This window comes from Leguminivora glycinivorella, chromosome 20 (assembly GCF_023078275.1).
Source record: "Leguminivora glycinivorella isolate SPB_JAAS2020 chromosome 20, LegGlyc_1.1, whole genome shotgun sequence".
NCBI classification, from domain to species: Eukaryota; Metazoa; Arthropoda; class Insecta; order Lepidoptera; family Tortricidae; genus Leguminivora; species Leguminivora glycinivorella.
In genome coordinates, this window is record NC_062990.1 from 8,757,073 (window position 1) to 8,770,326 (window position 13,254).

A 13,254-nucleotide genomic window follows, 5' to 3' on the forward strand; every position below is an offset into this window, starting at 1 on the left:
GTTGCTGATTAAAGTTTACGTGATTACAATTAGTGTTTTACTTAAACTACGAAAGCGTTTCCCTGCTAGAATTAAATACTGAATGCGTAACTTATTGAGACAGCCGAGCGGCGAGTACTAAAATAATAAATTTCCAAAATATTAGATAGTTTTTAAGCAAATGTTGTTTCTTTATTGCAAAACTGGATATAAAATAGTCTTGTTCTTTGTCTCTGCTAAATATTTAGATAAATATACACTGTAACACTAATGTGGCTATTCTATGCCATATTAACTACGTTTTGATACATTTTTCAAGTTTCTCAATTGTAAACTAAGCTAAAAACAGTTGCCATTTGTACCATTCCGGTTACATTTACGCCCCGAATTTGTATAAAAATCATCTAAGACCGTCATTTACGACCCTATCAACTCTAATTGTTCAAAAAAATCGTGGGTGTAAAGGACGTCCATAGCATTTTGACGTGTCCTTTACAACCATCTAACTTCTAAACCGTTTAGTTTATCACTACGGTTGCTACACTAGGTGAAGGATACTAAAAATCTACATATTTTTCTATATACGTCACAAATATAGGTCAAAAAACAAAAAAGATATTAACATTTTTCTAAAAAAAAAGTTGTTTTTTGCTTCTCCTGAAAACCTGCATTTTGTCCTTTACGCCAATTGAACCCAAAGGTATCGCTATATTTAACTTGAATTTCCAAATCAATACGTTCTACAATCAACAACACATCTTTGACTAACTTTAGTTAGAACTTAGAATTAGTATATAATAGTATCAATTGTAGGTAATTTCAATTCAATTTTAAATATTTTCTAAATGTGTACATGTGACGTGTAAAAGTGCCCCTGTGGCCTATTTGCTGAATAAATTATTTTTGATTTTTTTTGTTTTTTTTTTTTTTAAACAGACGGTGTCAAAATATGTATACAGAACTTTATTGCCTGTACATAAAAGTAAGTATACATGTTTTTGGCACTTTGCGTTGTAGGTACTTACAAATTGCGTAAGTAATTTAAGGAACATGGTGAGGTGAGGTAAGGAATTCTTCTGAATTAAACTATGTGATTTTATTCGAATAATTTATTATTTCACCGAAACGGTTTCGACACCTAATGTCTGAAATATAAAAAAAAGCATATGAATGATATATCTATGGCTGGTTTTAGTGTCTTATTTGTATGAAGTTGATGTTGTCGTCCGCGCTGACCCGTCCGCGCTACTCTAAAATGCTCCCTGAAGTTAACACATACATACATACAATCACGCCTGTATCCCATAAAGGGGTAGGCAGAGCTCATGAAACTACTAAAGCTTCAGTGCCAGTGAAGTTAACACATGTTAGTCCAGTGTGGATCGCTCCGCGCGGACGGTCCGCGTGACACTAAAACAGCCTACAAGGTCTGACCAAATGAATGGGGATCCATTGAAAGACGTAGTTCTGATGCCAAAAGAAAGAAAAATATGATGTAGGTAACTACTGACAAGGACCATATAATACCTGGACAGACAAAGCTCATACAAAAAAGCGTACCCCTGAAATGTATGGGTCTTTTTGGCTTAAAACTAGATGGCGCTGTTTCGCAGCCTGGAAGTGGCCAAAATCACATTTTCCCTAAATATTTTTGCGTGTTTTTATTTTTTATAAGAATAAATGACATTTTTCTTTATTTTCACATCTTAATAGCACACACATTTTGAAAAAAATAAATTTGTGGGCATCATCAGCATACATCGGGGTTTTGGGAGCGGGAATGAATTCGTGTATTTGTAACTTTGTTTATAGTAATTTGAATTACTGAAATATATATTTAACTATGTAACTGGCTCCAACTGTACCTAGAAATGTTAAAGTAATGTTTATCTTTTATCGTTTTCACCATTTTTAGGATAGTGTAATCCATTCCCGCTCCCAAAACCCCGATGTATGATCATCAGTGTAGTTATGATAGTATTTCATAGATGGCGCTAAAAAATCACGTAAAAATTCACGTGATTTACATATGTTTGCAAAAAATTCAGCTCAATCGGACACTGGGGGAAGTGGATCTAACTTAACTTGCCAGGAGGTCGATTTTTGAATCTCGCATACGGGATTTTGTCACTATAATACCGGTTGAAAACGGTGACTTGCTTATTATTTTCAGTGACAATTTTCTGAAGTCGAACGCGTGAGACTCAAAAATCGGCCGCTGATTTGATTACAGACAGACAACGGGACAGGTGAAAGTAAATTAGTAGAGATGCACCGAATATTCAGTTACTATTCGGCCCTTATTTTAATATTCGGCCGGATACCGGATAGTGACGTATGCGCTATTTTTGATTGAATGACTTTGGGGTATACAAATTAAATGTAAAAAAAACAGTTACGGTTATAATACTTATAATCATAGCATTATTAAAAAAATGAACATTTAAACAAAACCGGACTCCGCGCGAAGTTCACTACGAAACAAATCAAAAGTATCAAAACCTGCACGACACGCCCGCTCCCTGCTTAAATTGTATAATAGGTATTGTAGGTAAAATTCTGCTGTCCGCAAATTCGGCGGCCGGATACCGAATGCCCGTGGTTGCGCCGAATATTCGGTATCCGGCCAAACAACTATTCGTTGCATCTCTATAAATTACACTGAGAGAAAATACAACCAGTTTTCATGTTCCTTCAACAAGTTTTTTGGTTAAAATAGCGCCTACGTGCTCTTTGGTTCAAACAACAAGCTACTTGTCATTTGAATCGGCAATATATTTGAATCAACAAGTCGATTTTATAAAAACAACCTGACACATATTGTTTTAAACATACGTATGGCTGATTCAAACGGATAATCCGCAACAAGTCGAACTTGTTAAATTCACAATGCAAATTTCTCTCAGTGTAGATTGTAAAAAGCTAACCTCTTTTAGGATGCTGGCTAACGCTGCGTTCATAGCCTCCTGGATAGAGGGGTTGTCCGCGACCCATTTATGGACGTCCTCCTTGATGCCATGATGTGCTGCGGCGTCTTCTACTGCCTGGAATTATACAGTGTACGTGCTATCAGCAAGTGGTGGTGGTATTTAACTTAAAAATTACGTTAGTTTAATAAATAATATTAATTAAATAAAAAATATTATCAAGCAAGGTCGCCATGTAATAACAAAATATGTTATTACTGACGTGGATGGCAGCGTCACGGGATAAGGTGTCGTAAAATGATAGATACAAGTAGTAGGTAAAGCGTAAAATTATATACATGTTTGCCTGTGTGGTGACGGGTTAAGAACTTCACCACCCCTTTCTTCCCGTGGGTGTCGTAGAAGGCGACTATGGGATATGGGTTAAATTGTGGCGTAGGCGAGAGGCTGGCAACCTGTCACTGCAATGTCACAGTTTCGTTTTCTTTCAACCCCTTATTTGCCAAGAGTGGCACTGATGCTTTGGTAGTTTCATGTGTTCTGCCTACCCCTTTATGGGATACAGGCGTGATTGTATGTATTGTATGTATGTATGTATGTTTGGGTTGTCGCTGACCAAGCAATATATGCGTAATGTCGCAGGAAACCATTGTGTTACTGCTAAACATGGAAAGTGGCTAATTACCACAGAATACATATTAGTAAATTACAAAAGTTTGTAAAAGAAATATTGCCAGCAATGTACAGACTGTAAAGTGAACCTCTAACCGCTAAATAATCAATTTCCTCGACCGTACTTCTGCATATTGTGAACGATGTGCCATGTGCCTAACGATACGTTTTGAAAACAAAAAATGGTTTGCCTTCGTATTGTTACGGAAACGTACGAACGTGTCATGCTATTTCAGTCAGTCTCAGTAGACTCAGTACCTACAGTACAAGATGTACTGACATTGACTGAACCAGCACGACAAATACGAACGTTTCCGGAAAAACACTAAGGAAACCCTTTTCGTACTACATCTTTAGTTACTACATCTTATCTAAACCAATTTGAAACAAGACGTACATCTAATGCTGCAACTTAACCCGTCTTCCTAACATTGCCTGTCTCGAAAATAGTAGTTATCCACAAAATAGGTGTCTCAATCTAATTCTTGACAGATAGGATACGAGTAGTGACCGCTATTATACTTATAAATGGCTATTCGGTAAAGAATTACTATTTTCAGCTCTCTCTCTCTCTCTCTCTCTCTCTCTCTCTCTCATCTTAACGTTTTCCCGGTTGCATCCTCAGCTCGAGCGCTTCGGAGCCCGGGGTCCGCTTTCCGGCTTTTTCTCCCCCACTTCACACGGTCTTCTGCATCCCTTTTTGTGAGACCATTAGAACGCATATCACCCCCAACGACATCAAGCCAACATTTCTTGGGTGCTCCCCTTCGTCCGGGGCCAGGCGGAGGTGGCATAGCAAGACATTTGTTCCCTATGTAACTTGCCGGTTTACGTAAGACATGGCCGTACCATCTTACCATCGTAGGCTTCTCTCTTGGAGTTTGTCCGCTATGTTACGGACATGAAGACTGCCGCGAATGCGGGCACTTGCAGCATTTGACCGTAATTACGTTTATTTAAAGTTCCACTAGGGTCTCTTAATACTTACTTTTTTAGCTAGAGGGCCAAACAGTTGGATAAGATGGGGAGGAACAACTTCTAACGATATAGGGTGTGTAGAGTTTAATTCAGGCTTCGTAGCGTTTACTGACTCAGGCTCCGGTTCGTTTACTGATACAGGCTCCGGTTCGTTTGATGATATAGAGTCTGTAGTGTTTAATGATATAGATACGGTAGCGTTTAATGTTATAGGTTGTGTAGCGTTTAATGATGTAGGATGTGTAGCGTTTAATGATATAGGATCCGTAGCGTTTAATGAGGGGTCAGGTTCAGCGCGGAAGCCGCCAATCTGAAATTGAAAAAAAAAAAACTTATGCGGATTGTTGCAAGGAACCAATAGTACCATCAGCAACACTGTTAGATGTTCATATGTAACTCTGTATAGACGGATAAAGTCTAAGAGAGTCTAAGAAAAACGTACCTCAAAGCTGTTGAGGATAAGGTACGGTGGCCTAGATGGCGTTACACTTTTGGGAAACGCTCGGCTAGATGGCGCTAATATTAATATTTAACATTTTAACACATATCAAGCTAACAATATAGGCCAAATTGTCAAAACTGAGGTTCAAAACTTTTAAGCTTGTGTCGAGAGATGGCAGTCTATGCACTGTGATTACACATTTTACTTTGACAGTAACTCTCTATAATACTCGATCCTCTTTGGCTGTTCATTTGTAATCCTCATTACAAGGGCATAACGTATACCGATGGTTAGTTAAGAGTTAGTACTATCGTTGACGGTCGTAGAAAAGTTATCCTCTCTCTTTCTACCGTATTGGTGCGATGTGCGACAGTTGCGCATCGATCGCCAGACGGAGCGTCAAATTGTGTTCTTGGCTAGAAGCCCGGCCCCGTAGCCGAATGGCATTTCTCCGATGCGAAACGAAAACGAAACGCCGCGAAAGGTAGTCTGGCTCCGTCGTGCCAATATGCAAGAGCGATAGAGATAGATATTTACGAGCGTTTAGTTTCGTGAGCGTTTGTGCCATTCGGCTACGTATACCCTGTAGTTTAGTTTTTATTCTATTAATATGTACTTACAGACGCTAAAAGTGAATTTAGTGCGCTTTTTGCAGGATCGGCCTAAAACATAAAATGAATAACTATAAAAATGAATAAATTAAGAATAGTTTACTTCTGGCAATCAAAAAATATATAAATAAGTATCTTAAGATATTAGGGATATAAATAATATTGTCTTTTGTTAGCGCAATAGCTCTCTCTCTCTCTCTTCCAAGCTATTAATCCCACATGGTGGTGGGGTCAGCTTTCTCTTTCTTAACTGTTTGACCACGTTGTCGTTCTTGTATGTGTTTTGTATTTTTTCTGTCTGTTACCCTCCGTGAATCTTTCTCATTTGATGGTCTCATCGGAAGATCAGCGCTGGAAGTCACCTAACACGCTGAGATGAGGCCATTTCGTGGCACTTCATTCCTTTCTGTCTTGTTGTTATTATGTGTATTTTGTCTTACCTGTGTTCACGAATAAACGTTTATTCTATTCTATTCTATTCTATTCTATTCTTTTCTTGTCAACCGCTTCCACTTCGCCCTATCCTTGACGTCGTCTTCGGACACTCTGCACTCAGCCATATCATACATGCTGGCGGCCGCGAGGTCGCGACCTAATCATGGGTGACGCGCATTCTCACAGAACGCACATTCGCACTTTCTATTGTTACTTTATGTCGCGACTTTTTTTAAGGTTCATATACGTTGTCCGCGTGTGGAATGGCTAATAATGCTTAATTAAATAAATATCATGAATAAAATAAATAACATAGGATATTTTTACACAGATCTACTATTGATTAAGTCCCCCGGAAAGGTTCCATAAGGCTTCTGATGTTGGAACTTAAACAAAAATATATAAATACTATACATATATATATATACCTAGAAAGTACCAAAAACCTGAATATAATAGTTTAACATTTTATCTGAGTATTAATTCGTTTTAATCCATAGGCAACCCTATCGCCGCACGCCGCACACATGCGGCTCGTTTTTGTAAGAATTTTGTAGGCATTTAAAAAGGCGGCATGTCGTGAACATAAAAGCAGTGGGCCTTCTGTACTTGTACTATTATGTGGTCAAACTACAGGAATCAGAGTGAATTTCACGAAATTAACTGTAGAAAACTGTTAAAAACTAAGAGCATTGTTTGCAACGGTGTTTAAACGAGTCAAAAAATACTCGTGGTGTCTTTATTAACAATTTTCGTTTCGTTTTCATACCTACATACCTAGTTTCATTTCATATTAAATGATTCCGTTGTTGATTGCCTATAACGAAACTTTATTAGTAATAGAATAGAATAGAATAGAATAATATTTATTTGTATAACACAGGTGTTAAAACGGTCTTAATATAAGTACATGCATAGAGAGCCTCTGTGTTCTGCCTATGGGCGTACAAAATATGAATATCCTAACTTATAACTAGTTAAGGTACATATTAAATTCTTACAAATATAAACAGATGAAGTCACAACACTAAATAAGAGAGAAGAAATAACAGAATATATAACAATAATTCAAGAAACAAGATACAATTCAGATCAATTAAAATACTTAAAATAATACGATTAACAATTTATTTATATGTCATTAAAAAAGTCGTTAATCGAATAATATATTTTACTTATTAAATAAGTTTTCAATTGCTTCTTAAACAAGTTTATGTTTTGGGTTTTTATATGGTCAGGGATCTTATTATATATCTTGCAAGCCATTCCCAGTACGCTTTTACTGAATAAGGCAGTATTGTGTCTAGTGCTAGATATTTTATTCTGGTATTGAGACCGCACAGGAAGTCTGCTTTGCTGTGACACCATTGTATATAAATGCGGATTACTTTTTACAAAATTTGCCATTTCAAAGATGTACAGTGCTGGGAAAGTTAAAATATTTAAAAGTTTAAAGTAATAGTTATAAAATGTTTCACCTTGGCTTTCTCTTTAGGATGCTAAAATGATAAAAAAGAATTTCAAATTAATTGGTCAAGTAGTTCCGGAGAAAATTGGCTGTGACAAGGGTACCGTTTTCCTTTTTGAGGTACGGAACCCTAAAAAGGAATCACATGTGCAAATAAGAAAATTTTAATTTTATTGTCCTAAGTCCATTTTCACATTATCCGATCCGATATCGGATGTCGGAAGGATTTCAATGGAAAAAATCCAAGATGGCGCCTGTGTACGTAGCCGAATGCACAAACGCTCACGAAACGCTCACGATAATATCTCTTTCGTAGCTATTTATCTCTATCACTCTTGTGTATTGGCGCGACAGAGCCAGACTACCTTTCTGCGGCGTTTCGCGTCGCAGAAATGCCATTCGGCTACGGGGCCTGTAATCTATGGGATATCGGCCCGACATCCGATATCGAATCGGATAATGTAAAACGCACTAAGGGCCAATCAGGGTGGCTAGCCGAATGGCACAATCGCTCACGAAACGCTCACGAAACGAAGCGCTAGTAGATATCTATCTCTATCGCGCTTGCGTATTGGCGCGACAGAGCCAGCGGCGTATCGCTTTCGTTTGGCGTCGGAGAAATGCCATTCGGCTACGGGGCCAGGGCGCTACTAAACCGACGTTGGCCTTTTATGACCAAGGCTTTTTTATAGGTTTCACTGTCCACTTATTTTTTTAATACTTTGTCTACTGAAATTCGTGAGCTCTTTCGATCCTAATATTACAAGATATAGCCTGGTGACAGACGGACAGATATACGAACAGACCGAGACACATTAAATACCTACCAAAATTTCATCCGCTATCGAAGATGTGAATTCATCCAGAGCGGTCTTATTCTGAAATGGACATAGAAAACACACATGAAACAAAATAAGGTACATCGGGTCAAATAGTAGGTAACACTTCAAAGTGGAAATAATGTTATTGTGTATTTTGCCCATACTTAAATATTATCTTTGCAACTTATCAGTAAATATGTTAGTTTGGTAGGTAAATTGTTGTGAAAAAAAGTTTAGGCAATCGTATGTCGACCTTTTCTAATAGGTATTTTACGTATTATCATTGTTTTATTTTATTAAAGAGCTCCGTAAGTTCGTACCTGTAAAAGCCGCGACACAAACTCACGTTCGCTCTGGGAACATGGAAACATCATAGATTTAGAATTATTAAACTAGATTGTTTAGTTAGGTCAAAAAGTGTGTCCACATGAAAGGTAATTGTTTGGGCTGGTGTCCCTCTCGCACTTGCTGACAATGTCAACATTATTCAGTGACGTCATCACTGTCATAAATTGGGGATACCAGTCAATTTTCAAAGTTACTACTAAATCTACTAACACCCAATTGAAAGTATTTTTTAATTATACAAATCTTTGATTTACTGGCATCAAAATAATTACATTATAATTATTTTCAAATTTTTTGAAATATATCGAAACCCTAGTTTGAATATAACATTAAAATAAAATAAGAAGTTATAAAGTCAGGTAATATACAGATAAAAATACTACTAATATGGGAACCTCGTTAACACTGGCAACACGTGCGAGAGGGACACCAGCCCAAACAATGCCCTCTCATGTGGACCGTTTTCGCTAGTCTGATACGATCGACTTTCTGTTTCAGTAATAAGGTTTAATTTCGTATGGCAAAAAATGTGATTGAGCTGTCCCCTGTAAAAGTCTTTGGGAAACATACAAACTAAAATTCAGAAGATTAGGCATCAAACAAAATACATACAATATACGTACATATACTTTAGAGTATTATCAAGGTATTATTACTTATTTTTAGTAGTAGTAGTAAACTTTACTGCACAGAACAAATTACAAGTATAGTGGATAATTATAATGGTTAAATGGGATATGGGTTAAATTTGTGGCATAGGCGAGAGGCTGGCAACCTGTCACTGCAATGCCACAGTTTCGTTTTCTTTCAACCCCTTATTTGCCAAGAGTTTGGCACTGAAGCTTTAGTAGTTTCATGTGTTCTGCCTACCCCTTTATGGGATACAGGCGTGATTGTATGTATATATGTATAATGGTTATGTACAAAGGCGAGCGTATCCCTTTAAGGGATCTCTTCCAGCTAACCTTAGAATAACTGAGAGAGGAAAATAGTACCTAAATTGCGGGCAAACATAACTAAAGTGTATCGGCATATATACAAAACGTACCTATCTTTACACATAATATACGTCTGCAGGATTAATAACCTAACCACAAAATTAAAATTTTGAAAAAACCCCCGACCGCGACATAGTAGACCGATTTTCATGAAACATGGCTAAGAACACTCCCGTCCCGACTAACTCAGCTTTCAGACAAAAATAAACTAAATCTGAATCGGTTCATCCGTTCTGGAGCTACGATGCCACAGACAGACAGACAGACAGACACGTCAAACTTATAACACCCCTTCGTTTTTGCGTCGGGGGTTAAAAATGAGTAATAATACTTACTCTGAACTACATGTTAATTTGAAACTAAAGGAAACTGATTTATTTTACAAGGTGGCAAAGTTGTTTAATCGCACGTGCCAATATTGAGACCCGAGCAAGCGAGGGATTCCAGTTTATTGTTATTCTTACCGCCGTCAGCGTTGGGGGCAAATCTGGCTGAAATTATTATAGAAATTAGTCGATTCTGTCACAAGGGAGTAAAACTACATAAACGCGCGCCACTTTGATCCCAAGAGGGAACAAAAGCCCGCTTTCCAAATTGATGTTCCTGATTTCTGATTTTAGTCTCTAGTGTAGAGAAAACTTTAAGGATTATTTTTTTATACAAAATATTATTTATTAAACAAGTGTAATTAATTTTAAATAACAAATATACTTAATACACTTACAAGATTAGGGTTTTGACGTCGTAAAACTCCGTTGTCTTGATTACTCTGAAAACCGTGAAGTTACTTATTATACATTAATATCCTTGTAGTAATGTATTTTAATCTCTTTATTTACATTAACATATTTACATAATTATATAAGAAACTAAGACTAAACTTAAAAGCTAGCTAATGTCTAAAATAGGCCCTTGAGGCATTACACCAAGAATACTGGCGACATGTCCTCGCTGTATCGCAATGCTGATACGTTGGACGAGGAAGTCGCCAGCTCTTCGGTCACCAGTTACCTCAACCAGACGCTTCGCGATTTCTGTGAACAACTTGTTCGCGCTGGGGCCCCATGGACCTAGAGTTTCTACACCAAATACATTATACATTAATTCCTGGTTCTTCTTCAAACTCAAGAGCTGTGCTCTTGGCGGTGGAGCAATCGGGTTAGTAAGTAGCAATTGGTCTAAAACGCAAAATGTCTACATTTTTTTCCGTTTTATCTTAACTAAAGCTATATCGAGCCCCGCTTACGCGGTTTTGTGCAGTTTAGCGTTCGGCCATTTGAAGATACCTAACACACCTTCGGCGCCCTCTAACTTAGTTTCGGGCGAATCCCGACGCATTCGGTCCTAAGCCGCGCATTGGCGCCCTCTGACTCTCGCACTCGGTCCTAACAAACAGACACACACACTTTCCCATTTATAATATATAGTATTTCCCATTTATAAAACCGTCTTGTAAATGATTACATTTATTACTGAATTCAGTTGCATTGCAAAAATTGTGCATATAGGTGTACTTACGATATTAAAATGTCGCATTTTTATATTAGTTCCTGAACTCTCCTGAAAGTCGAAATTAAAATTTCACTAGAATTTCACGTTAACTTTGTACCAGAGGATATCAAAAATGTCATAATAATATACAAAACACATGAAAGTAATGGAACCAATGCGTTTTAACATTTTTTGAAGACCTAATTGGTCCTTAGACCAAATTATCTTCATGGAATATACTTATTGTAATTTGTATTTGTTGTTTACCTACTAACAGTTAAACTGTTAATAAATACGTTAAAAAAGCAATAAAATTCAATAATCGAAAAATACATAATTTACCGAAATTCATATTAAGTACATGTTTCGCTTATTTTGGATCAACAGAAATCTTTCCTCATGATAGTCATGAATGTCATGATACAGTGTTTAGAAAAAATATCAATAATTTATTTTTCAATGAAAAACAAAATCTAACCTCATCTCCGCGGCTCCGACCTAGGACTACAAGAGGATCCAGCAGATATATCAGTAGTAAGACCCGCATTGTGCCTGTACAGTACTTCTACTTTGACTAGCAGATCTGATATTTCCAGCGTCGCGTCGGTTGTATTTGAGGGCCTTGAAGAAATGACAATCTTTGACGCTACGCGGTGATCGAACGCAGTCGCCTCTGTCACGCCACTGGTATAATTATACGTAGCCAAATGCCCAAACGCTTACGATAATATGGTTATCGTCTGTCTCTATCGCTCATCCGTATTGGCGTGACCATAGATTAAATATAACAAGATTATACCATCCCATACATTAAAATGCGACCGCCTAAGACCGCGCTTACACTCCACCACACATAGATGGCGTCACAAAAAAAATGTCTTGTAGCTTACGATTATACTTGTAGATTTTAAGTGTCACTTTTGACATAGATTTACGGCTCGGAATTGACACTTAATGCCAATCTACAAATAATCGGTGGCAACAAGGCATTTTTTGTGGCGCCATCTATGTGTGATGGAGTGTAAGCGCGTTCGTAGGCGGTCGCATTTTAATGTATGGGATTGTATGATCTTGTTATATTTAATTTATGGCGCGACAGAAACAGACTGCGCGTCAAGCGTCAACAATTGTCATTTAAGCTAGGCCAGCAGAAGAACTACAGGGTGGCTAGCCGAATGGCACAATCGCTCACGAAACGCTCACGAAACGAAGCGCTAGTAGATATCTATCTCTATCGCTCTTGCGTATTGGCGCGACAGAGCCAGCGGCGTATCGCTTTCGTTTGGCGTCGGAGAAATGCCATTCGGCTACGGGGCCAGGTAGAAGTAGCTACGTTACGCTGAAGCAGCTTAAGGCACTGGTCTCACCGCGAGCTAGTAAGCTATGAGCTATTGGCTATAAAAACGAAAAAAAGATAAGCACTCCCGTGCAAATAAGAGACACGGCGATTTTGATAGCTCACCGCTGGGCGAGTAACTATAAACATCGCCGTGTCTCTTTTATTTACACGGGAGTGCTTATCTTTTGTTCGTTTTTATAGCCGATAGCTCATAGCTTACTAGCTCGCGATGGGACCAGTGCCTAAGACACTAGTCCCACCGCGAGCTACTCGCCCAGCGGTGAGCTACCAAAATCGCCGTGTCTCTTTTATTTGCACGGGAGTGATTATCTTTTGTTCGTTTTTATAGCCGATAGCTCATAGCTTACTAGCTCGCGGTGGGACCAGTGCCTAAGCGATTGTGTCGTTGGCTAAGCACCCAGGGTACAGTCAACAACACAGCTGTGAATACTAAGTTCCAGAAATATGTATACACACCGTCTGTATACATAATTTTGTCACTTTGTATTGACAGCTGTGTTGTTGAATGTACTCCCACTACTCCCTATCGCTCTACCATCGTCGCCGTATCGTCGCTAGCTCTCCCAGTAATAGCTCTCTTGGGGGTTGGGGGCCTAGCCGAATGGCATTTCTGTCGACAGAAATGACCCGCAGAATTGTAGTCTGTCAATACGCAAGAGCGATAGAGCTACGAAAGAGATAAATTTTATTATTATCGTGAATGTTGTGTGAGCGTTTTGAGAGC

The 13,254-nt window shown here is 38.2% G+C and overlaps 1 protein-coding gene across 2 annotated transcripts; it reads right to left on the reverse strand.

The window, feature by feature from the left end:
• Positions 1–1,087: 1,087 nt before the first annotated feature.
• LOC125237159 lies at positions 1,088–11,838 on the reverse strand. Of its 2 annotated transcripts, XM_048144141.1 has the most exons (11): positions 11,649–11,834; positions 11,198–11,239; positions 10,404–10,448; positions 10,144–10,170; positions 8,654–8,686; positions 8,340–8,390; positions 7,523–7,543; positions 5,619–5,660; positions 4,567–4,866; positions 2,907–3,023; positions 1,088–1,124 (listed from the first exon to the last, which is right to left on the reverse strand). In XM_048144141.1, exons 1-11 carry the CDS (start codon positions 11,715–11,717, stop codon positions 1,092–1,094), a joined length of 780 nt encoding a protein of 259 aa, XP_048000098.1. In that variant the 5' UTR covers positions 11,718–11,834; the 3' UTR covers positions 1,088–1,091. The 2 variants fall into 2 exon arrangements, with proteins under 2 accessions (XP_048000098.1, XP_048000099.1); XM_048144142.1 differs by lacking the exon at positions 10,144–10,170 and having other exon boundaries at positions 11,649–11,838.
• Between the last annotated feature and the right edge of the window lie 1,416 nt (positions 11,839–13,254).